Source organism: Enhydra lutris, unplaced genomic scaffold (assembly GCF_002288905.1).
Source record: "Enhydra lutris kenyoni isolate GAN:26980312 unplaced genomic scaffold, ASM228890v2 scaffoldscaffold36, whole genome shotgun sequence".
Classification (NCBI taxonomy): Eukaryota; Metazoa; Chordata; class Mammalia; order Carnivora; family Mustelidae; genus Enhydra; species Enhydra lutris.
The window spans coordinates 10,896,182-10,923,271 of record NW_019154120.1 but is presented as its reverse complement, the minus strand read 5'-3'; the positions used below and the strand labels follow the sequence as shown (position 1 = coordinate 10,923,271).

At 36.3% G+C, this 27,090-nt stretch overlaps 1 protein-coding gene across 1 annotated transcript in view; it reads right to left on the bottom strand.

Moving 5' to 3' along the window:
- Positions 1 to 24,901: 24,901 nt before the first annotated feature.
- The window catches only part of LOC111154252 (cadherin 19), a 73,540-nt gene continuing 71,351 nt past the window's right edge, over positions 24,902 to 27,090 (bottom strand). The window contains exon 11 of the mRNA XM_022513753.1: positions 24,902 to 25,458. Within this exon, the coding sequence (XP_022369461.1) occupies positions 24,968 to 25,458 (491 nt within the window). The 3' untranslated portion in view covers positions 24,902 to 24,967. The remainder of the gene's footprint in view (positions 25,459 to 27,090) is intronic.

The window sequence follows — 27,090 nt, the reverse complement described above, 5'->3', positions numbered from 1 at the left end:
ATTTAGTAACAATTTCTGTTTCTTCATGGCGATATATAGAATATAGCTGATTGTGTATATTAATCTTGTATTCTACAGCTTTACCTAACTCAGTTTCAGTAGCTTTTTTTTGTAAACCATTTTCATGGGTTTTTCCACCTAAAATGCCACACCATTTGCAAATATAAACAGTTTTATGATGACTGCCTTCATTTTCATTTTCCTGTATCATCTAAAAAGGAAGAAACTGAAAATTTCCAGAGGACAAGGTGTCTGAAGGGATTTAAAAATATATTGAATAAAATAATAAGAAAGGGATTATATTTAAGGAAATTAAGCATATCAATAGAAATGACTCTAACTCCCTTCAATTACCTTCCTACAACTAAATGTGACATGTGTTTTAGGTGTGCTACCAGAAATAATAGATAGTGCTTTTCCTTGTAATGCACAACAAAATAATTGACAATAAGTCTGACTCTAAAAAGTAAAATGATTTTTGTCTGCCTTCATCTTTGTATTAGAATGAAGCTACTTCCATTTCTCCTTCCACACATGAGATTATACCTGTGCTGTATGTTTCATTTTTTACAATACACTGTAGAGAAAGAGGACCACAGTTCATTTACAAGAGTCAGAGGGATATCAAAACTCATCTGTGAGAAATGATTGGAGAATGAGACCCACTTAATTAGCAGGAAAGAAAACTTGATCTGAAGAGAAAATTGCATATGATAGCTGACAGTGGCACCTACATATCTGAAGGGCAATCACATACAAAAAAATCTACCCCAGCCCACCTACTTGCCTTAATGTTTAAGTAAATCAGGTGGTACTGGGTTTTATTAACTCAGCTGGACTTCAAAGTTTTAACATGGTGACATTTGTCTGATTACTGCCTTGCTCCTGAAAGTCCCAAATCCAAACTTCATGTGTTGGTACTGGTGACAATATTTTGGCTCTATTCTTCATAATTAGAAGAAAGATAATCATTAATGTTGTTGTTTCTTGAATCTGTATTTGGCAGAGGTAGAATTTTTCAAACTTTTCAGTGTCTTGGCAAATAAATTCGAGATAAAGGACAATTACTGGAAGTTGGCAGGGTTTATACCATGAATTATTTACTAGTTTTTATTAGAAATACTTGGATAACACTACCAAAATTTATCACATTCAGAGGAAGGGAATGTGTGCCTATTTAGACAGTATTTTCAGAACAGACCTCAATTAAATTTTTATGTGAAATAAATAATACAACTTTAAAAAGTTTTTTTGTCTTTATTATAATTTTTTCTACAAACCTAAGAAACTTTTATATTAAATATTCTATATCACTGAAAGAAATAGCTGTAAGATCCAAAAAATACTCAGATTCCATCCCCATGTTTTTCTAGTTCCCTCTTTCCCTATTTATGTGTACATCTCTCACTTTTAATATTATTTTCACTAGAAAAGTGGTTCTGATTAATTTTCATGTGGGCTTACATATTTTGGTAAGTATCACAGATAATTAAAACTGAGTGTTCTTTCAAGCTGTTAGTCTCTATGAATATTTAGTCTAAATCAACATAGTCCAATCATGTTTATGAAATATGCTCCATTACTGAATAAATTTGGAGTATAGTCCCTTATGTTCAATATTCAAACAATGTACACAAATAAAATAATAATATAGGTGAATTTAAACATAAATCATTTTCAAGACTACATCAAATAACCAAGACTCATAAAACATTGTTTTAGCCCCAGGAACTATTTGTTTTACATACATTAAGTCACTAAATGATTGCAAATTTATTATTAGTTCCCTTCTACATAGAGAAAACCGGGACACAGAGAAGCTCAGAATCGCTGGAGCCAGAAATAGTTGAGCTGGGTTCACACTCAGGCTATGAGGTTTCACAGATGCCCTAGAAAGTATTTCCAATTTGCATCTTGTGGAATGCTTCTTGTTGAAATTAAGAAATATGTTTGTTGACTTTGCATTTTATGCAATACCTTTTATATGATTAAAGTAGCGACTCATGTGCGTTAAAGTTTTGAATGTGAAAAATTTATAAAGATCAACTCCAAGTTTCAACTGTTTTTCCATTTCACTGCAAATATGAAAAACTATTCACTAATGTAAATCATTTCAATATCCATAACATATTATGGTATAAGGAATGTGCTCATCCTGCTAAATAAGTCACAAAATTTTCATTAATTTACATATCATACTTTTGATATAAACTTCAAACTTCAAATTGAAATCCCAATTTAAATATGAATCATTAACATTACTACTGTACAAACCAGGTAGCACTTTCAGAAGCTTTCCAAAGTCAGGCCACTTCCCAACGCTTTCAGTCATGTGTGCAATGGCAATACTTAATAAAAGTTCAACTATCATGGAGATAACCTCATACAATTTTGAGAAGAAAAGGAATAAATCTAAATTATTAGGTTAAAGGGGAAAACCTTGCTCAGTGTAAGTTTATTGATTCATTATTTATCCAGCATTTATTTCACACCTATTTTAAAGCTCACATCCATGTTATCCATGATGACGGATCATTTGTGGTATATCTAAATCATCCAGGGAGAGTCCACAGTCTCCTTTTAGTCTATGTGTCATAGAAACATCAACTCTGCTACCAAGCTGCTCAGAAATACTTTTGTCTCTCTTCCTGAATGTCACTGAGATCTGACTTCCGCCTAAGGATGGTTCTTCTGTGGGAGTCCCTACAATGGCCGTATGTCATGTTATCTCTTCTCCTGCCATTTATTTTTTTCTCATCCTGCTCTTATACCAGGTTCTTCTCTGGAGTGGAGATTTGACTTATTTACCTCTCACACCTTTTTTTCACTGTTTTCTACCAAGTGTGGTCATTTCCCCCCATTTTTCATTGCATGTCTCTCTCTCTCTACCCAAATCTTACCTTCATTATAGATGTCTAAAATCTTAATGCAGATGATTCATCCTCTCCACTTTACCTACCCACTCTCGGGATCATACCCTGAGGCCTGTCACTAATAAGTAATTATTTCCTCTGTAAAAAAAAGGAAATTTAGATATCTCATTTTCCAAACACCACCATAAAGCCTCCTTGTGGTGAATACGGACACCTATTTCCTAAGAGATTCTCAAACTAACTAATCTCTAGATCTGTCCCCTACAAAAACACAGCACACTCTCTACAGCTGAAATGATGGCTCTAGAAGGTACATATGGTTATAAAATACATATATCAAATATTGCACCTAATAAATATTTAACAAATGTTCTTATTACTGGCACTTTTTTAACGAGTTTGATTTTATATTTGAAATGCAAAGGCAGACATGAAATATTTTCAGTAGTGGTGGGACATGATGCAATAAGCAGTTGAAGACAAGGACTCTGCCAGCTGAGCAAATTTGAAGGAGACAGAGTCTGTATTAGAAGTGTTTAGAGACTAGCTAAGAATAGTTGTAACAGGGGTGCCTGGGTGGCTCAGTGGGTTAAAGCCTCTGCCTTTGGCTCAGGTCATGATCCCAGGGTCCTGGGATCAAGCCCCGCATCGGGCTCTCTGCTCAGCGGGGAGCCTGCTTCCTCCTCTCTCTCTGCCTGTCTCTCTACCTACTTGTGATCTCTATCTGTCAAATGAATAAATAAAAAAATCTTTAAAAAAAAAAAAAAAAGAATAGTTGTAACAGTCCAGGTGAGAACAATGGCTGGTAACAGGATGATAGTGATAAATGTGGAGATAAGTGAATACATTTGAGATCTGTTTAAGAAGTAGAATCAACAGAACTTGATGATGGCCCATTGTGGATGAGTAAGAAATGGGGAAGATGATATATTACAACTAACAATAACCCTCATCATCTTCCGTCGCTCCCCGAATTAGGACTGAAATCACTGACAGCGCAATTCTGGTTTGAGGTTTTGCCAATGAGAAACTTTGAAAGGCAGAAAAGCAAAGCCAATTTGGAAGGCAAAAGACGATTAAAATCCATATTTCTCCCCTAGTGGTCTCAGGCATAAGCCAGGGCTTTGGCAAGCATAATGTGCAAAGCTCTTCTGGTGTCCCCTAAAAATTCCCCTGCACGCTGCTATCGGCAATTGCTATTATTGTCACAGGTTTCCTTGCATTTCTGCAAGTTACTGATTTTTCTAAAAAGTTAGATGGAAATTGAGAGTCAGGAATGCTTTTCCAGGCCTTGTCCTCTCTGGCACTCCAAAGGAATTTTAAGAATGACATTCTCTGTTCTAAATACTCATCTGCAGAAAAGAATGATTTCTTTTCTTTTTTCTCTCTCTTTGACTTACTTAGCGTGATACAAATGAAACCTCCACAGACTCATCACCTAGTCCTATAAATTGTATTTAACAATTACAAGATTGGGACATAGAGTCAGTAAATAATCATCTGGATATTAACAACAAAAACAACCACAAACTCGACGGTGTTTCTTATGATAGTCTTATGGTTTCCTCTGAATGATATGGGTGTTGTGTCTTTGTTTTTAGATGTTTGTTTACCTGTTAATGAGAGTATCTAAATAGAGTTCACAAGTTGAGACCTTAAGGTGTGATAGTAGTGATTTTTCATAGATGACCATTGAACCCGAAACTTTTACAATGTTTGCCCAGGACTTTGATTAAAAGGTAGATTTTTTTTTTTTTAATATCATCAGATGCCATAAAACTGAGAGTCTGAAGGAATAAATTGTATATCGTTAAAAATTGTCTTTGCCTTGTGATTTTAGCCAGTTTACTACTTACATTTATTTTGACACTTGTCAAATGCAAAACTTTAATTTACAAGAAGTCACAGGAGATCTTTCACCTGCTTGGCACTTTTCTTATGTCTGACATAAGACTATATAAAAATAATATTGGTGTAAATCCATGTAATATAAATGCATGAGAGCATCCGGGCTGCAGCAGTTCATTTAATTCTTATTAACTTGAAATAGGAGGCATCTATGACCCAAAAAGAGCAATCATCTCTCTCAGCCCAGCTTTAACCATTCTTCCTATCGAATAAGTGAATTTTGTAAGGATAATTTATACCTATCCTAAGAACCTAATTCATGATTTCATTGATGACCTATTAAGCACTCAACTCTGTACTCTGCCCTGTAATTATTAAAGAGATAACTTTTTGGTGTGATAAATTAGGATCAATTCAGGAAGGAGTAACAGATATGAATAAAAAAATCTAAGTGAACTAGAAATAAAAAGATAAGTAACCACTGTATCTTCCTATGTCCTGTGAAGTGTTGCTATGGGACTTTGCAAATGAAGTGACTTGCATTTAATCCCTTTTCTAAATGTACTCTCTACACATTTACAAGTTTCTCAAAAAGTGAATGTGGATGGAAACAGGGTTTTAAAATCGTTTCGGAATATGCTCCACTGGTGTTAATTCTGAGATCAAGAAGGCTGATTCACCCCGGACTATGCTTCAAAATAAAATTGCCCATAAATATACTGTAGCTCTATCCTGACAAATTCATGTTTTAGAAAAGTTTCCATAATTCTTTAGTAAAGCATTAAACTCACTTCACTGTTAATTTATAAAAGAACAAAATGATCTACAGGCTTTTGCTTTAAAGAAATGACAGGGATGGCCACTACTTAAAGAAGATCACTTTCTTATGGGAAGTACTGTATATGATAATCACTCTACCAAAAGTGTCCATTCAAAAGAATGGCTGTATTGGGAGAAATTATCAATGAAATGTGGAGTTCTATGTGAAAATGTAGGTTATTTCAAAGTCATACAATCTTCTTTGAACCAAGCCAAGTTAAAGCAAAGCTGACCAATGAAGCCAGTGCTATAAGAGCATTCCATTAAGGGATGAAAATACCAGAGAACCAACAATAAAAAGTAATCGCTGATCAATAAATGGACCAAGTAGTGCATCAATCCCTTTGAATATGTCCAATTCTAAGCTTAGATAATACTCACCTGGATATAAAGGACAGAATCTGTTTGCTAGTTATAATTATAATAAATCTCAAGCATCCAGTATCTTATAATTACAGTATATTTTCAGATACATTTTCTGATTTGATCTTAAAATAACCAACTATGGAAAGCAGAGGTGTTTAATGAATTCCTACAAAGAACTGGAATTGGCACAGAAAAGTTATGAAGATCTAATTTGTTTTTCTCCATCCTGTCCTCATCTCTCAGATAGATAGGACTATATTAGATTTTGCACACGAATAAACTGAAGTAGAGAATTTAAATTACTTGTTCATACATGATAGAACCCATACAAACCCTGTTTTCCCATCATAATCCAGGCAAATTCCACATATTGTTTAACTCTTAGGACATTGAAAAGAAATCACTACATAAAGCAGTCAAGTATTAATAATAGCTGAAACCCTGGTGGGTTTCAAAAGACTACCTAAAAACAAAAGTTGGAAAACTTTGGCCTGTGGGCCAGCTAACTGATTTTACAAATAATGTTTTCTTTTTTCTGTTTTTTTTTTCCCAATATTTTATTTATTTATTTGACAGAGAGAAACACAATGAGAGAGGGAACACAAGCAGGGGGAGTGGGAGTGGGAGTGGGAGTGGGAGAAGCAGGCTTCCCGCTGAGCACGGAGCCCAATGCAATGATGCAATCCCAGAACCCTGGGTTCATGACCTGAGCTGAAGGCAGATGCTTAGCGACTGAGCCACCCAGGCACCCCTAAATAGGGTTTTTTAGAACATAGCAACACCCACTAATTTATGTATTGTCTATGACTATTTTGCTCTACGAAAGCGAATGTTGAAAGTAGCAATAGAAACCATATTGACAGCAAGCCTGCTGTGTTTACTCTTGGGTCTTTTAAGGAAAGATTTGCTGACCAGTGCCTAGGACTATAAGAGCCACAGACAATTTCAAATTACAACACAACAGTAGTGAAAAGCAGAAACTCATAATTAGGAAGGAGTTCAAAACCCAGAGCTTCTCCCTGAACAGTGAATGGCTTAAACCGCATATTGAGCACCTCAACACTTAAGATCTGCACCTGAGAGATAAGCCCCTCAAACATCTAGCTTTGAAAACCACCATAAGACCCACAAAATAGCAGTGAACTGAGAAACCTCTCTTAAAGGGCCCAGACGCCCCAGGGCCCGCCAGACAGCCCTTTGAAAAGCACCCAGAATTTACATGAAAGAAACCCATTTGCTAACGTTAAAGCGTTGGCTTGAGGGTCAGGGCCTGTGGATATGCTCCGAAGAGGGAGGCTGGTGGGCACCACCATTTTTTCTTTCTTCTTCTTTCCAGCTGGTGCCAATTTTATGCTCCCCCTCTGCCTTGCTAAAAATTGGGGGGAGGGGGAATTCTGGCACAAGCAGCAAAGTATAACGAGTTTGAAAGATATCACTCCTATTCTTACAATAATAGCAACAAAAGCGGAACGAATTAAAAATCACTGAGTTCTCTTCAACACAGAGAACTGGCCATATTGCCGAGAATATTGCAGGACAGACTGCGACGCTGAGAATCCGCAGACAGGTGAATCCAGTCAGGCACAGCTTGATCTGCTCGCCTGGAGGACTGACTAGGTAAGTGGAAGAATTGCTGAACAGAGACAAAGCCCTGGGAGCTGCATTCTTTTGTGGATTTGCTCTTTGGAATTCCAGCAGATTCTCATGGTAAAGGGCCAAAGCACCGGAAGAAGAAAGGAAGAGGGTAGGAAAGAAAAAAAAGTTTTCTTGTATTTCTGGCAGTAGGAAATGTGAACATATACTCAGAAAGTTCTCTGTGGGCCCATAGAACGGCCTAGCTCCATGTTTACTCTCTAGGGGAGCGACCTTACCAGAGACATACCCACTTGGAGACAAGGGCATTTCTGTCACTCTAGCTCCCACCAGGTTTCTCTCTCACCTGAGGGGAGAGAGGATCTAAGAAGTACTTGTGAAGGTCAAAGAATAGGGACACAGTGTCATGAAAAGAGATTAATCATACACTGGAATTTAATCATAGCATTATAGAACGCTTACCCTCCTTCACACCTTATCACCACATCACCAAAGCTCCAGTAAATGAAAGTGCATTATAGATGAAATATCACAAAGCATGGGCTCTATGCAAGGTGACAAAAAGACAGTAGAGGAATTTGAAGCAATAAATAGAAACCAACGACTAACATGATAGCTATTATTCATATATATGCATAATCACTTTAAATGTGAATGGTATAAATATAATCATTAAAAACATTGTAAGAGTGGATATAAAAATAACTCACTATATAGTTAAGTGTAAAGACTCAAATAAATTAAAAGTAAAGGCATGGGAAAGATGTACTATGTTAATATTAATAATAAAAAAAACTTTAATCAGTATATAAATTTCAGAAGAAGTAGATTTTAGAACAGGGGAAAGCATCAGGTGTACAGAGGGAGATACAGATAAATATTTCTATACCCATAGATAGTGATATATATCTATATATGCATCTGTACATTTATTTGCATGTCTGTATATAGATAATAATAAATCTTTATATCTATATTTTTATCTATCAAATCTATAAATCTATACAAAATCTTTACATCTAAGGATAGATTGATAAAGTAATGAATTCCCCATGAAAACATAATTTTTAATGTGTGTGCATCTAACAAAAAAGCACAAACATATGAGGGGGGAAAAAGCTTATAGAACTTAGAGAATAAATTAAGAAGTCCATTATTTAGTTTGAGGTTTCAACACCCTCTTTCAGTAATAGACAGTTCAAGCAGGCAGTAAATCAGAAATGATATAGTTGGCCTGACCAGCACTATCTTTCAATCAAATTGACATTTATAGAATATTCCATCCAACAACAGTGGAATACATATTCTTCTCAAACTCCCGTGGAACACTCATTAAGACAGACAATTGTCCCAATGATCAGAATGCCTTGACAAGTTTTAAGGAATAGAAATCCCACAAAGTATACTTTCTTACCAAAATGGAATTAAAGGAGAAGTATAAATGAAAGATACCTGAAAAATCCTCAAATATTTGGAGGCCATAGAACACACTTCTAAGTAATATATGGGACAAGATTTATTTTGAGAATAAATCTCAAAAAATTTTAAAAAATTAAAGCAAGTGAAATAAAATCACAATTTTAATTAAATTTAAATTTAAGTTAAAGTGTTATAAAAAACATGATCTAAAAACAATAATCTAAGTTTCCATCTTAGAAAACTAGAGAAAGGACAATTTAAGACAAAAGCAAGCAAAGGAGAACAAATCATAAAATCAGATAAAAAAAAAATCAATGGAATTGAAAAAAACCATAAAAACAATTGACAAACTCAATAAGACCAAAAGGTGATTTCTTAAAAGGATCAATACAATTAATACAAGTTTAAGCAGGACAACCAAGAGGGGAAAAACAGTGGAAACACAAATTATAACTATTAGAAATAAAGGGGGGTTATCAATATTAATTCATGAAAATTAAGAGGGTGATAAGTGAACACCGTGAACAACTCTGACCACAAATCGGATAAATTAGATAAAACAGACTGATTCATTGTGACACAAACTGCCAACTCGCCCAAGAAATCTTACAAAAAGGAAAACACCAAGACCAGATTATTTCATATATGAATTTTATCAAATATTTAAGAAAAAAATGATAACAATTCTCTACTATCTCTTCTAAAAAAAAGTAGAAGCAAAAGGAAGTCTTTTTGGGGCATCTGTGTGGCTCAGTTGGTCAAGTGTCTGTCTTTGTCTCAGATGATGATCCCAGGGTCCTGGGATTGTGCCCCACGTCAGACTCCCTGCTCAGTGGAGAGCCTGCTTCTCCCACTCTCACAGCCTCAAGATCAAGGGTCACATGTTGTATTAACGGGGCTACCTAGACACCCTTAGAGGAGCTCTTCTTAACACATATGCTCATTCTCTGAGGCCAATATTACCCTAACACCCAAATCAAATTAAAACATTGAAAGAAAGGAAAGCTACCAACCAATATGAATGTGAATACAAAATTCCTTAAACATAACATCAGCAAACCAATGTGCAAAGCAAGCATTAGCAAAAACAACGTATAAAAAAGAATTATACACCATGACCATGCAGGTTTACTCTGCTAAAAATGCAAATCTGGCTGAATACTTGAAAATCAGTAAATGCAATGCACAACATCAACAAAGTTAAAGAAAAAAAATCAAATGATCATACAAGTTATTGCTTAAAAAATAGCAAAATCCAACACCTATTCATGATTTTTAAAAAAGAAAAACTCAACAATAAATAAATAAAATCTTTTAAAAACACTCAGCAAACTAAGAATAGAGCAGAAATCCACTACATCTACAAAAAACTTATAGCTAACATCATATTTAATGTTAGCAACTAGACTCTTTTACTCAAGATGGGGAAAGGGAAGGATGTTCCTTCTCACCACTCCCATTCAGCATCATATTGGAGTTCCTATCTACTGCAATTTGACCAAAGAAAGAAAGAAAGAAAGAAAGAAAGAAAGTAAGAAAAAACCAAAACTATAGTTTGGAAAGGAAGAAGTAAAAATAGGTTTGATTGCTGATGACATGATTGCCTGTGTAGAAAATCCCAAGCAGTTAAAAAAACAAACAAATCTGGAACTAATGAGTGAGCATAGCAAAGTTGCAGGATACATGGTTAACAAAAAAAAAAAAAAAAAGAAAAAGAAAAGAAAAAAAAGACAAGACAAGAAAAGTCAATTGCTATCCTATATACCTGTACTAAACAATTAGAATTTGAAACTGAAACTGGAGTGCATTACAATTTATATTAGCACAAAAATATCCTTACAAGTAAATCTTAAAAAATTTGTGGAAATCCACAAAATCTGATGAAAGAAATCAAAGATCTAAATAAATGGATATTCCTTACTCATGGAATAGAAGGCGTAATGTTAAAAAGGCAATTCTTTCCAACTTGATTTATAGATTCAGTGCCATCCCAGTACAAACCCAAGTAAGCTATTTTGTAGATGTAGACAAACTAATTCTAAGCTTTCCATGAAAAGAAAGAGATCTAGGATAGTCAATACACACTGCAGAAAAATAACTAAGTTGGGGAATTCACACTCCCAATTTCAAGCCTTGCTTTAAAGCTGTTGTAATTAAGACAGCATGGTATGGTCATAGATCAATGGAACCAAATAGAGAGCCCAGGAGAAAGAAATACACATATACTCAACTTATGTTTGAAAAAGGAGCAAAGGGAATTCAACGCAGAGAGGATAGTCTTCTTAGCAAATGGTGTTAGAACAACTGGATGTACGCATGAGAAAAAATAAACTTAGACAAAGACATCATGACTTTCCAAAATTCACTCCAAAATGGATCATAGATATAAATATGGAACAAAAAACTATCTTAGAGGAAAACTTTGCAGAAAATCCGTGTGACCTTGAATCATTTAATGAGTTTTCTCAATACAACATCAAAAGCATGATCCATGAAAAAGATTGATAAAATATACTTTACAAAAATAAAATCTTCTACTCTGCAAAAAAAACACTGTTAAGAAAATAAAAGACAAGCCACAGACAGAAATAAAATACTTGAAAAACATATCTGGAAAAAATATTTTATCCAAAATGCAGAAAGAGCTCTTTTTTTTTTCTGTATTTTATCCGAAATATAGCAGAAAGACTTAAAACTCAACAAAACACACAACCTAATTAAAATATGGGCAACTGATCTGAGCAGTCAACCTCACCAAAGATATACAGCTGGCAAATAAGAATATGAAAAGATGCTCATGATCATTTGTAACTAGGGAAATGCAAATTAAAATGAAATACAACTGCAAACCGATTTGAATGGCTAAAATCCAAGAAGTTCCCAACACCAAACGCTTGTGAAGGTGTGGAGCAACGGGACTTTCATTCACTGTTGATGGGGATTCAGTGGTACAGATATTTGGGGGCACAGTTTGGTATCTTTTCATTGAGCTAAACACAGTGTCACCATATGATCAAGCAATCACTCTCCTAGGTTTTTACACAAGTGATTTGAACACTTATGTCCACACAAAAACCTGTACAGGAATGTCTGCATGCGCTTTATTCATGATTGTCAAAAAGGAGGGCAACCAAGATGTCCTGCTGTGGACAGTGGTGAATGGTGAATGGATAAACAATTAGTACCATAAATGGTACATCCATATATTGCAATACTCCACAGCAATAAAATAAATGAGTTATCAAACCACAAAAATATCTAAGGGTGTCTTAAAAGCACTCTGCTGTGTGAAAGGAGCCAATCTAAAGGCTTGCCTGTTGTAGAATTCAAATTATAAGATATTCTAGAGAAGGCGAAACTATAAAGAAAATAAATGACCAATAGCTCCCAGATTTGGGGGGAGGGGAAGGGAAGAAGAGTTAAATAGGAAAAGCACAGGGACATTTTTAGGACAAAGAAACCATTCTGTATGATAATGTGATTGAGGTTATATAACACTATGCTTTTTTTTTTTTTTTTCAAAATCTGTTGAGCTTATAGCAAAGAATGAACTTGAGTATATGCAAATAGAAATATTTAGGAGGTTGAGGGAATCTCAGAATTGAATGCAGAATGTGACCAAACAGTATAACTGTCCAATATAACCACATAAATCCATAAAACAATCTCACTGAAAGATGGGGGGAGGTGCTGACTTAAGTAACTTTGGAAATAACTAGAGTCTGTAAAAACTAAGGTGAAAGAAATTGTACTTAAGCCCTGTAATCTAGGGGATAAAGTTTTGTCTCAAAGGGGAGACTGGCTCACAGCTTGACGCTGCTGCAGATGTATATAGAATTGAATAATTAAATAAATGTCAGATATGAGAAGATAGTTTGCCTATTTTGGGAGCCGAGTTAAATATAATAATCGAGTGTAGAAGGCCAGGATGATCCTTGGGCTAGTGGATTAGTGTTGGAAACATGAGCATAAACTCATATTTTGCTTAAGGCGGATGCAGGTGGTAATGTGTGGAAATATTTATGATATGATTAAGATATGTGTATATGCAAGTAACAGTAAACACACACATATATTCCCTTGCTCTGTCAGCTGAAAGGACCTAATAGGAAATAAATAATATCCCTGTAGCAATAACAACACCTATTGCCCAAACTTGGTTTCTAACATCATTCTCCAATAACATTTACCATGACTCTTTGGAGAAATGGCTGCTTCCGGGAGTGGAGCAGGGAATATACAAGACAAGCCTAGAGCATGTTATAGTGCTGAGAAGTGAGGGAATGCAACACACACGCACACACACACACACACACACACACACACAGGGGTATGTCATAAGGACACAAAAGCCAAATATAAGTACTCCCAGTGACCAAAGATGGAGCAATTTGAGCAACAAAACAAAGTAATATTGTCTTATAACCCAAAATAGAACAGAAACATCTGTAAGTACATACTGATATAAATGAATGAATAAATAAGGAAATAAGTCGGGAGAATAGACACATATTCCATACAAAATAATCCTAAAAATTATGTACTTACTCTGTCCTCAGTGAGGGGAAGCCTAAATTTCCATGCCCTAGGTGTGGGTTACACATAGGTACTTCCTTCCAAAAAGTATAGTATGGAAAGGAAGAAAAAAGAGCAACTTCAGAGTGGAGAAAACTGGCAAACCATACCTCAAGTGGGTAATCAGGGCCGACTTCAGCAGGAATAATCCATGCTGATAGTAGGAACACTTGAGTTACCATGTAATGAACATGGCAATTTACCTCAGTGATATTCCTCCCCCAAACCCATAACCCCAGTCCGATCATTAGGAAGGCACTAGTCAAAATCCAACAGAGGAACATTCTACAAAATACCCAACCAGAGCTACTCTAAATAGTCAAGGTCATCAAAAACAATGAAATCCTGAGAAACGGTCACAGCTAAGAGAAGCCTAAGGAGAATGAAAACAAAGTAATGGAGTAGGTACCCCGGAGAGGACACTGAAACATGAGAGACGTCAGGTAAAATCTAAGGAAATTTTGAATAAATTGTGAGTTTTAGTAATGATGTATCATTATTGGTTCATTAATTATAATAAATGTGTTGCACTAATGGAAAAATGTTAATACTAGGGGGAACTGGACATGTGTTTTTGTTTTTTTAAAGATTTTATTTATTTATTTGAGAGAGAGAGAGAGAGAGACTGAGAAAGCATGAGAAGGGGGAGAGTCAGAGGGAGAAGCAGACTCCCTGCTGAGTAGTGAGCCCAATGCGGGACTTGATCCTGGGACTCCAGGATTATGACCTGAGCCCAAGGTAGTTGCTTAACCAACTTGAGCCACCCAGGTGCCCCTGGACATGTGTTTAATGGGAAGACTACACTTTCATCATAACTTTTCAGTAAATCTAACATTGTTTTTAAAAATAAAGTATATTCAGAATTTTCTTGGGAGGAAGACATCTGTGGCCAGGGTTATTTTGTAAATTAAACTCTGTACAATACCGACTGACAAATGAGTCATGCAATACAGTGCTCTCTTTCCACAGCCGGATTAAGCTCCCTACCTAGGTGTTTGCCTTCGCAACACGACTGGTATTCACTACTTGTGACTTTGGAGCAAGCCTAGCTTTGAAGTAGTTCTCGTGTACCTACCAACAGAGCAAGGTGTCACAAGCAAGCTCTAATATCCAAAGAAATTCCACTGTGTGGAGGTACATGTGTTAGGGGTATGGTGTGGGATCTGCAAAGGTCATGTGAATGACCGTATCGTTATCAATCTTCTTCAAACCAAGGCTCAAACATCACCTTCTTGTGAAGCAAAGTGTATCCTCACTACTTTTCTCTGCCATCTCCCCTACTGCCATGAGCCAGCGAGTGGTTCTCTCCACCATGTTCCAAGTCCACTTTATATTTACCTCCAATAGCATATGGATTATGATAAATGTACTGCTGTGCACCTGCCTCTTGTTTAGAATGTGTTTTGGTGTCAAGAGACCTTGTGTTATTCTTCCTGATTGTCTCAGCATCTGCTAAAATGCTTGCCATGTAGTGGGTCCTCAATAAATATTTGCTTTTTGGGATTAAAAATGGAAGTTGAGTAAGTGAGATGGCTTCATGTCATTAGGAAGACCCTAGGATGAGAATATAGCAGAACAGATTCTCACTATCTTATGGTGTGACTTCTGCAGCCCATTATATATTTGTAACAGTATTTTACATTGCATAGCTTGGTGTAGTACTTAGGGTAAGTTTGTGTGTGTGTGTGTGTGTGTGTGTGTGTGTGTGTGTGTGTGTGTGTATTACTTAGTATATTAGAACCAAATCATCCTAAAAATGAAACGATAGAGGATCAATCATATGGAGATCACATCCTAAATATATTTAATGGTATTTTTAAAGTGGATCATTTGATGAAAGTAATTGCTTAGGAAGTAAAATATCTTCTAAAATTTGCATTTTCACCTCTTGATATTTTTCACAGTGGAAGGACACTTAAGGGACATATTGACTTACAAGTAGTTTAACAGTGGCTTAACTGTCTGAGATTTAACTTTTGAAAAGATTAACAATGCTAACCATACGCTATAGTTCCCCCAAGGATACCTACTAAATACTTGAGTATTCCAAACCAATATCCCTGGACTCTTCTATTATTAATGCAAAGAAGTGTAGGTATGTTATTTAAAATTGCACTATTATTCTGATCTTTTCTCATCGGGGGCAATGTCTTAAGGCAAAGGCTAATTATAAAAGCCACATCTCAGATCACTTCTACTTGAATTAAGGAACTGCCTGGAAAAGAGAAGCATCTTCAATTGCTTTATAAAGGTGATGATGTTGTTCAGATCCCCATGTCTCTCAGTGGGACTGTTGCCATGTTTAACATATTTAATACACTTAAGAAGCCTACCTTTCAGAAAAGCAATTAGAGGAATGCTCTGATTTACTTAATGTTATATACAGTATAAAAATAAATGGAAGTGATTAGGGAAGGGAGAATTGGGGGCTTAAATTTACCTTAGGGAGTAGGAGACATGCTATAGAAAGTAGCATCTGGCTTTTAGAATCGTTTGGCACGTGACAAAACAAGAACCAACTTGGAAATGAATAGCTCTGCCTCCATAATGCTCTTTGAGTTCAAATCCCAAGGTTCCACCAGCTTTGTGCAACCAATTTAATTAGAAAAGAGAACACATTATAAAGTAGCAAATGATTTACAAGGGCAGAAACCCTTCTGCAGTCTGGAATGTTAAATACTCTAGGATGATTCACTCATAAAAGTCTAAGATATGACTTTCAGTTCTAGTTCTCTCTACATATTTCCGTAAACCTATCAATAATTATTAATGTTACAGAACAATAGGAAAACAAAATTAGAACCTACAGGAAACTTGGGATTTTAATGTAATATAAAGTTATACAATTCTGTGTGGGTTGGTGCGACTTCCTTATACATATTCAATTATATTCCCTCCCTCTGAGTTGGTAACGGTAATGCTTGGCCTTGGCACAAGATACAGAAGGGCAGTCTTCCATCTAAGTCAAATGGGTAGCATGTACCTATTGCTGGGGCCCATCTTGCCTATGACTTGTCAACCTTGCCTTTGCCAGATAGGAGCCGAACCTCAGTTTAGTAGTAGGAACAAGGATATTAATTACTTAGTAAGGAATACATTAGGGATTCCATGTTACAGACTGGCCCCCCTGTTTTAATATTTTCTCTAAAAATATAACAGAGAAAGGATTTTAGAGTACCTGCTTTCCACCAGGAAAAGTAGAAAGAGAGCATGGAAAGCAGTCTGGTAAGCACAGTTGCCTTTTTTTTTTTTTTCTTTTCAGAGTAACAGTATTCATTGTTTTTGCGCCACACCCAGTGCTCCATGCAATACGTGCCCTCCCCAATACCCACCACCTGGCTCCCCCAACCTCCCACCCCCCGCCCCTTCAAAACCCTCAGGTTGTTTTTCAGTGTCCATAGTCTCTCATGGTTCACCTCCCCTTCCAATTTCCCTCAACTCCCTTCTCCTTTTTAAAATGGGTCTGGATCCACAGCTCCTGATTTATTTTCTGTATCTGGTTTTCACCCTCACTGGGGTTGTGATTTTCAAGATTTTCCTGATTTGACCCTAATTTGACCAGAAGACATTCTTAAATCAGGAATTTCAAGTTAAAAATGCGTATTATTAAATCGACTTACATTGTTCTGTCGGCCACCTTAAAAATCAATACCACATTCGAATATATTTGTCAAAAGTTCAGAAATAAATCAGTTACAGTTCAGATGTGCAAAAAATTGGGTGATGCATGTGCTTCCCAATGTGTTCATTCGATACTATGAATCACTGGGAACCAAAGGGAACCTCCTCTGTGTTTTTATCCCGAGTCAAGTGGACGGGCGCTAGAAGAATCAATAGGCTTGACCTGAGGTGCGCGACTGATCGTGCCTATTATCTTGGTATTTGGGGTCGTCTGTTGGCCAGTGCTGTCTCCTTTAATCAAGGAATACTACATCCCTTGATAGGATACAGACCGTGCAGTCTGATATCAGAAGGGAAAAGCTAAAGGAACGTGTCGGGCTTATTATCTTGCTTTTGTTCCTAGAGCACAGATCACTGCTGACAGATAAATCAGGAACCAGGTCTGATGTTAACGTAAGCTTACCTTGTGTTACCCCCACGTGCGAATCACTCACCAGCCCTGTGAGTCTCAGTGCTCCGTTCTGTCTCCATGAACCTCAAAAGCATTGCTTAAAAACAGCTAATCCCTGTCTCTAGCTGATGATTAAATGATAGAAAAGGAGACAAAAACATCCAGCACACTTTAGTGTCAGTGGCATGTGGTACAGAAAGTGCCAACTCGAAGGAAGATCCAAGGAAGAAGTGGGAGAAGTCATGAAAGCAACGCAAACGAATGGCAGTTGCTGTGAATTCTCCAATGCGAACTTAGCGGGGTTTTTAAAAAAAAATATTTTCTTTCCTTAATCTTCTTTCTTTCTTCTGCTCATCATTTATTTGCTAATTATGATGATATAAAAATTGTACACAATTATTGATTCGAATATCCTTTATGGGAGGATTGTTACTATGGAGACAGAAAAATATAAGTCATATTAAAAAGCCTCGAGGTTAATAACCTAAGGAGCTGAAATAAATGGACAGGCAGCACGGTGTAATGGATAAAAGCCTGGAATCTAGAACTAGCTTGCCTAGGTGTGCATTATTGCTACTTATTACATATATGACTTCAGGCAAAATACTCAGTGTCTCTTTGTTTCAATTTCCTTGTTAGTATCCTGGGAATAACAAGGGGGCCTCCCTCACATAACAGATGATTAAATGAGATAACACATTAAAAAATAAAAGAAAGAAAAGAGAAGAAAAAAGAAAGAAAAAAAGAAAACCACTAAGAATATGACTTAGAAATACATGTGCTTAAAACAAAAAGAATGAGAGAGATTTAGGGGAAAAGCTTTGTTAGCTCTATTCAGAAACATTTGAAAAAATACAAGTCCTCCCATCATTAATATTTTCCTCTTTTTGCCCAGTAGCCTCAGTGGAACACCACTAAGAGGCAGTATTCCTTGCAAAGCACAGAGGGGAGCTGGACTCCGCACCAAATCTCATGCTGGCTGTAATTCTGTGTATTCTGGTCCCATCCAGTCCCTTCAGTTCCAAGTGTTCCTAGCTGATATTTTTCAGGCAAGGGCCCTGACATTTCCTTTGCTGAGATTCTAGTCCCAGTTTATTACATAGCACTCCACTTAGAGGTGCTCCCTAGACACCACCAATGGATAAAATCTTTGATGTTTGTTAGTTCACGTATTGAGAATGAGTGAACCTGATGTGAGACATACTTCGAATTTTTACAGTTCTCAATTTTTCTTAGCTTGTGCCTTGGTACAGATTTCATTTTCAGGTATTTACATAAAAATAAACTACTATGCAAACCCTATTTTATAAAGAAGAAATTTTTGCTCTTAAAAACTGTGTTATGATTAAACAATGTGTGATAATGATAAGTTGCTATAGATAAGTATACTATGTGATTTATCCACTTGTAATTTAATTTATACATTTAGTAAAAAAACGTTTTCAATCAGGTGAAATTCTATGTAAACTGAATATGTCAAGTGCAAGTATGTGTTAAGTTTTAATGAAGGTTAAAATTAGGTAATTAGCACTGTAGAAAAGCTTCCAGAATAACATAGAGGTCATCTGGAATAAGAAAGAAGTATCTGAAAACTGAGGTGTTGGTATGAGTTGGACAATCGCCTAGAACTTGCTCAAGCCCCAAGACTGGATAAGAAAGGAAAGATGATAAAAATTTACTCAGCAGAGAACATATGGTAATGTGTTCTTCATTTTTCTTTTTTAAAAAGAGAGAGGATAGGGCAAAGTAGGGAGAAGTCAAGGGTGCAGAATTTCATTTTGAATTGTCAGAGGTGATTAGAACAATCTGTTTTGTAATTTGATTTTAAATTCCTAATATAAAATTAGAACTTTGGGCATCAGATGTTGTTAACAACAGGTTTGAAAGATGTCTTTTGAAGCTGTTAGCATGTTTCTTGAATTTCTTCCATATAAATAATAAAACAGAAACAATTTCATTTGTGCATTAGTGATTAAGTGAGGAAACCCCTTTCTTTTTTGATAGTTTTTTCCCTAAAATATTCATACCTAAAGAAAGTTGCCATGATCTGTGTTTATTACTTAGCGGAGTTTTCCCCCCAAATAAGTGTCATAGGGGAGTGATTTTCAATCAGAACATCTCATACATAATGCATAATTTGAGCAATTAAGTTTTTCCTTGATAATAATGGAACATTACCCAGGAAGGGTCAAGGTGAGGAGGCAATAAGTAACAGCCAGATAATTATTGTCCTGCATTAATTCATTTTCTTCATGTCCACATTAATTGTAGAGTAATGAGCTTGGTCTATGAGCATTTCTAAAGATAAACTTGATAATGTCACAATAATTATGTTAACAATAACAGATAAAATATCATAAATTCTCTTTGTTAGGCATAATTCATTCTTTATATGTGTTATTTTTGCTGATTCCTACAAAAGTCTGAGTATGTATTTTTAGTATCCCTATTGTACAAATTAAGGTGCCCAAAGAAAACATTTAAATAATGCATCAAAGTTTACACAACAAAGAAATGTTAGCAACCGGAAAATAATTAAAAATATACTTCATAGACCACTTTTTCTCACTAGCATGAAAATGAGATAATATTATGGAAACATGTGAATACTTACATCAGCTGCACTCCCTTTCCTAGACAAAACGTTCTACAGATTTGTGCCTGTATGTAATCATGCATATGAGTTATTTTCCATGTCCACCTTATTTGTAGCTGAGATAAATCACTTAGCACTGCAGAACTCAATAGAACATACCACATTTTAAATATTAAAATGAATAAGCACAAAAGAATGACATGAAATAGAGTGAAAACTATTTTTGTATGCTCACAAATGTTTTAAGGACACTATAAATTAGGTTTACTTTTTTGTAGTTTGCTTCTGATTTAGATAAGAATCGATTTTTGAATTATTTAAAATATATGAAATTCCAAGTCGATTTGATATCTTAATGTATCCAGGTTATTGATTAGTTTGAACTTGAAAGAAACATCATGAAAATGTTTGATACTACTCAGTTTTGACACACATTTGCATTGATCTTCCTGATGCCCATCTTGGCCAAATCCCAGACAGGTTGCACAGCTTCTGGTCAGTGTCAAAAACACTTTTTAAATTATGTTTTTCCTTACATCCAATGTAAGTTTCTCTCTCTCACTCTCTCCCACTAACTGCTGCTTCTGGACTTCTGATTCCAGAGATAGAAGTAAGGGGCACGATAAACATGGCCGGCGCTTCCGTAATCCCACAGCTGGATTCCTCTGCAATGTCATGCATAGAATGCTGGCACTCTGTCCTGGGCTATTGCTTAGGGTATGTGGAGACATTTTAAGGACTTGAGGTATTTTTCTTTAGCCCATATGACATGTGCTGTGGATGACTGGTTTAAGCTTCCTCTCAGCACCTTCCCTCTGTGCAAAATTTCTAGAGCTGCCATCTCCTTAACCTATGGGAAATTCATGCAGCTTTGCCTTGTCAACAGCTAGGAGCTGCATTTTGTCCCGCTCCTGGACTGTCTGCCATTTCAGACCAGTTGGTCAGCCTTCCATCCTCAGAGCTCTCTAGGAAAAGACGGCAGCGACACATTCTAACACGTCCTAAGGATCTGCTTTGTGATAGAGGTGCTATTCTCCCCTCCTCCAGGAAATCACAATTTATCTCAATAGATAGATGATAGATAGATACATAGATGTATAGATAGACAGGTAGACATAATTGGAAATATAAAAAACCACATATTCCTTTCCTCCATTTATTTCTCGAATTTGTCTCCCAGCCTTTAGTGTATTTGATATCTAATGTCCTTTCAGGTCATTCGAAAGATCGAAAGATCGTGAAGCTACCTTGTAGGTTTCCAGTAGCCTTGCAAGTCTAACAATATATTTGTTGCCAAGTATTGTATTACAACCAGAAAGCAGAATTCTCACACATTGCACATTTTCGTATTCATCACACTTCATGGTAACTTATTCATATGAGAATTTCTACGGCATTTATCATAGGACCTGTTTTGACTGAACAGTTTATAGACATCACCTTTTGTCATCCCTGGGGATGATACCAATACGTCCAAACAAGTTAAAACGCCAAACTCATATACTAGAAACCTTTTGAAAAATCTTAGTGTACCCGAGTACTGCCCAGTGGTGACCTATTCTGAAAAATATATTAATTCCATATTATTATTTAACAAAACTCAATGTGGTTCTATGCATGACCAAGTAAAATAGATTGGGATTCACTGTTGTATTCAGGAATATTTATTGGTCCACTTACTATGTGCTACAAACAATTTTAGACAAGAACAAATGAACAAGACAGAGGATTCCTTGCCCATTATGGCTTACATTCTAAGAAGAGATAAAGACATAACAAGTAAAAAAAAAAAAAGTATGTGTATATTGTAATACCAGGTGGCTAAGTGATTTGAATAAAAGCAAGGAGGAGTGAGGGCCACCGTGGAAGACGAGGGCCACCGTGGAAGACGATGGCCAGTAGGCCTTTCTAAGGAAATCACAGTCCATCACAGACCTGAATGCAAAAGCGAAATGTCCGAGGAGCAGAGCGTTGCGGGCCTAGAACACGAGACTGGAAGACATGAGCAGGGACAGAGGAACACCCGGCTTCCAGGTGGGGTGAGAAAGTGGACTCAGATCACAAACACGCTGTGAAGCCGCGCAGAGCCCTCAGCCCTGGAAGGAAAGGGGTCCGCGAGGGCAGCCGCATCGCATCAGCTCCCACAACGACGCGGTTCTTCCGTGGGTCAGGGACTGCTCGTCGGCCCCAGCAACCGTGTGCGATAGCTGAACTGGGCCTTATCTCACAGATGACAAACGCAGCCGGGCCAAGAGCAGACAGTCCGACAGAGTTCACACAGTTACTCAAACAAAAGCGCGCTAAGTCATCCTCGGATCTGCAGGCTCAAGCACGGATGTGGTGTGAACGCCTTTAAATATTTTCTTGTTTCAACCATGAGTAATCCCAGACTTACACATAAACCTGTGAGTTAACGGAGGGATGTATTTAAGCACTGCAAGTGTTAGTGCGAAGCTGTGCTATTTTCATAAATATCTGCACTGATTTAGCCTTTATGAAAATTTACAAAAGTGAGATCTTAATGCCATGACTTTAGGTTAGAATACAGCTGTGTTCTTGCAACACGCAGGTGACCGCAAAAAGGTCAAGTGTGATTGAAATGTGACCGAACGCAATTTCTAGGTAATTGCAACTTCTGTACAAGAATCAGATAGTATTTTCTGATATTATTTAAGACTAGCAAATCAATATGCAACCATGTATGTTCTTTTCCTATGTACCTAGAGTTAACAATCTCATCATCAACTAAGCCGAATCTATTTGAACACACCTGCTTAGTGCCACTGGACTCAAACGAGTGCATTTTTTAAAGTGTTCATCCAAATTGATAAGTTGTTCGTAAGGCTTTCACCCATGATAGAACCTACTTGAGCCTCAGAAAACCCTATTTCTGTTTTTCTCATCTATTTTCCATGGACTGATTTATCTGCTGCTTTTTGTACTTTCCAATTCTTCAACCAAGATTAGATATAGCACAATCTTTTAAATACAGGGAATAATCCTTTATGGAATCATCCCTGAAAATATTCCCAATTACACTCTTTCAATTTTTATGTTAATATGATAGAAATAGAAATGTTCTCTCAACTCACACATTTCTGTTTTACTTGCAAGTTTTTCTCTCTGAACATTTTGTTTTGTTTAGTATTCACGCTCTTTCCTAAGTAAATGAGCATATGAATGCCTAAGGATTTTCTATGACTTATCACTTCTCATCCACTTTTAATATTTTCCTAAATTGTCGTATTTCCAGTCTTGGGCTTTTGTAAAGTGTTGATACCTATGTTACTGACATGACAGTACCTGAATGGATATTGGTGGAAAACCTCCCTTCTATTACATGGTGTGGTGTTTATGTTTCCAAGTACAGAGGAAAATAATACTGTAGCTATTCAAACCCACTATCTTGAGCTAAACATTATTCAAACTATTTTCTCTAAACATAAATGGTCAGTTTGGTTCAGCTCATTTCCACATGCTGCTAATAAGAAATGAACATATAAAACAATTTTGAGGACACTGTATTATTCACCATTTTCTTTCTGTTCCACCTATGAATTTTGAATTCCATCTTGATTTATATAGAATAATAAGGATGGTTCTGAAAATGCTGGGTAAAATTAAAGGGTTTTATTATCTGATTATCTGACGTTATCATAAAGCTTGTTATCTGGATGTTTCCATGGATTTTATCATGTCCGGCAGCTTAGCATACTTCCTTCATAATGTTATAATAAAAGTAACTACTGCACCTAATTTTATATCCCATAATAAAAAAGATGACACTGAAGAATCAGTTCTGGTCTAAGCTCTTAATAAAAAGGAAATGCTAAGAATTTTATCATGTTTCATTCTATGCGTGGGGAGAATCAGTACAGGTGATCATAATATTTTGCATGAATATTAATTCAACTTTGAGTCAAATACTTCTTTCATTTACTGCTACCATTTTTAGTGGCAATAAAAATTTACTTAAAAATTTTCACGCTTTCCACAATTATCATAAAGTTAAAATTTAATGTTGAGTAAATTTTGACATGTATTTTGTTATTGCATTGTGCCATGGTAAAGATGTATTTTGGCTACATATAAAAATAACATTAAATGTCCCAGATATATCTTCATACTCCCTTTTTTATATAAATCTGTAATATCAAAGATAATACCAATCTATACTGTATCTTTGATTAATCAATATACACTAAGAATCTGTCTAAATTTGAAATCAGTTTTCAAGTATGGCCTTGACAATGATTTTAAAATATCAAACTATTGTGAGTCATAGAATCTCAGAAACTTGTTTATTCATAAAAAATAAACACTTTTTAAAAGTTTTATATCATCACCCAGATTCTACTAGGTATTTGTTTCTCTTTGTACAGCATCAGGAACTTAAAACACATAAACAATATACTCTCACTCTGTAAGATTAAAACAAGAAAGGATAACTGAAATAATATTAAGTTGATCTAGTTCAGGGCCTTTCTCACATTAAACATTCAAAACTTCGTATTGGATGGTAGTGAAAATAGTGAAAAAAATGCCAGAGGAGTACTTCAGTTACATGCCACAGTTGGCCTGCACTGGCACATGAGAGCTGACTGCTAGCATCACTCCACATCTGCATTCGGGGACAACATGTGGGTAGCTTGAAATAACCAAGGGCATTTACTCCAAGGAAATCAGAAGATGCTATAACTTTTCTCCCTCACCCCGAGAACTGCAGTACACAACTCTTTACTAAGAGACTACCAGTTTGCCCGAACACATACTAGCATTTTTAAAATTTTAAATAATAACAAAGCCCTAATTATTTGACTGCATGGCAGACCCAAACATGCATGCTAATCTTTTAAAGCGAGGTCCCAACTCGTTAAGGTAGTCGTAATTTTCATCCTGATCAGAGGCTGCGGACCCTAAGGAGCTCAGGGACCCAGCTAACGACCCTGTTCCCTCAAAAGCGTAGGTCTGGAGGGAGTCAAAAGGAGGGGCACAAGGATCAGTATTAGCTTCTTCGAGCTTTTCTAGAATGAATTTCCGGAAAATGGCACTATCCGGGCCAACCTGCAAAGACTGCCGGTACAGGCTCCTGATCTCCGCGGTGGCGGTTCTCCGCGGCTTGCGCTCCCGCATGACGGTGCTACTCCTCAGCTCCGCGATGTCAAAAGCCTCCGTGTCTTCCTCGCCTCCCCCTTCATCGTCGTATCTGAATATATTCTCGCGGAAATCTTCACCTTTCTCCGGGAACAGAGTCTGCTTTCTTCGCTGTTTCAGACCCAGGATCAAAAAAATAAACCCTGACAAAGAAAGCGTATGAGAACATTAAGCAGCATACTGTAATAAGTATAATATGTGAATATATATTAATGTAATAAGTTCATAGTCATCAATATTATATGTTATTTATAATAAGCCTTGCAATCCTTGCTTTTGTTGAAAGCTCAGGACATGAGTTAGATTTTAGGATTATAAGAAAAGAAAACATAGAGTGGAGCCTCGAGCCATGCCGGGGTTGGTGACGTCATCCCCTGTACAGTGGAATATCCCCGAATAACGTTTGATTCCCCAAAACTCAACTACAGTATTTGCTGTTGAAAATTTACAAAAGGGGCATGCAGAATGACAGAAGGCAGTATAACTATATTTCAATTATTTTTACATCATAAAAATAAGAGTGAACTGTTTTGTGATGATAATCCATTTAAAACTGTATTTTTTATATATTGAAAACAGAAAAAGGAAAGGCGCATATGGGAACATTTTCCAATCTATATGCATTGTCAATTTTAGTAACCAATAATCCATGTTAAGAGAAGTTAAGCACAACAGAGCCATCTGAAATTCCCCACTGAGACAAATTCTGTGGCATAATTATTTTCTAAGTTAATACCCATTGACTACAAAGTATACGCCACCAAAAAGCTGGTTTAGAACCTGTGCTCAGTGATTTCACATTAATTTCAGAAAGCCCAAACTATCATTTTTTTTAAATCGTAACACCGGTATGCCCACAATCAATATTTATTAAGATAATTTTAACATGATGTAGAAATAGAAAAATTTCAAAGCACCTTTTGTCTATTTAGAGAAAATTGTGTGTGCATGCGTATGTATGTATCGAGAATAGCCAACCCCTTCATAGCCTTGGAACTATTCAGAACTTCACCTCTAGGAACTGAAATAAACATGAAATGATGTTATTAATATTATCATAAAGAGAAATATATTAGGCCATACTTTATGTAAATCTTACCTTTTAAAACACTGAAATAGTGTTCTTGAAATAAGGTCATTGAGTTTTAATCCAGATACTGTGAAACTCAGTTCAGATATATGGTTGGTATAGAGAGGGAGCTAATAAATAATTTTTTCAAGCTATGAATGGGAGAGAGTATTCATGACACTTTCAAAGAAAACTACTGTCTCTTGGTTGACCCATACTTCCCACACTCTAAATCTTAGTCATGACCTTGACTGTGAGGCTGTCCTTTTTACTCATAGGGTTTTTGGTCTTGGGTTAGGTCTTGTCCCTATGAGTAAAGCAGTACTTATCACCCTTCAAACCCTACACTGTTTTTACTACACTTGATTCTGATTCCCAGCTATGTAGCTCTATATTCAGTTTTAGGACCAAAGACCATTAAAAATTATCATAAAAACTGAGGCTGAATAGGAAAGAATGGCAATTTGGATGGTAAAGAGGAATGCATGATTTTTGAGCTTTGAGAAAGATGAGAAGAGTAAGGGCAAAGCAATCCCTGAAACACAGATGCCATTTTGAGCAGTGAGCTTGGGATTACAGAACCGGTGGCTGATACAACTGTTCGCAGGACTCAATAAAGTGGTGTTGACCTTGACATAGAGTTACAAGGGAAGTAAGAGAGGGTTTAGGTTACATATACTGACTGGTTTGCTGAAGAAAGACGGTG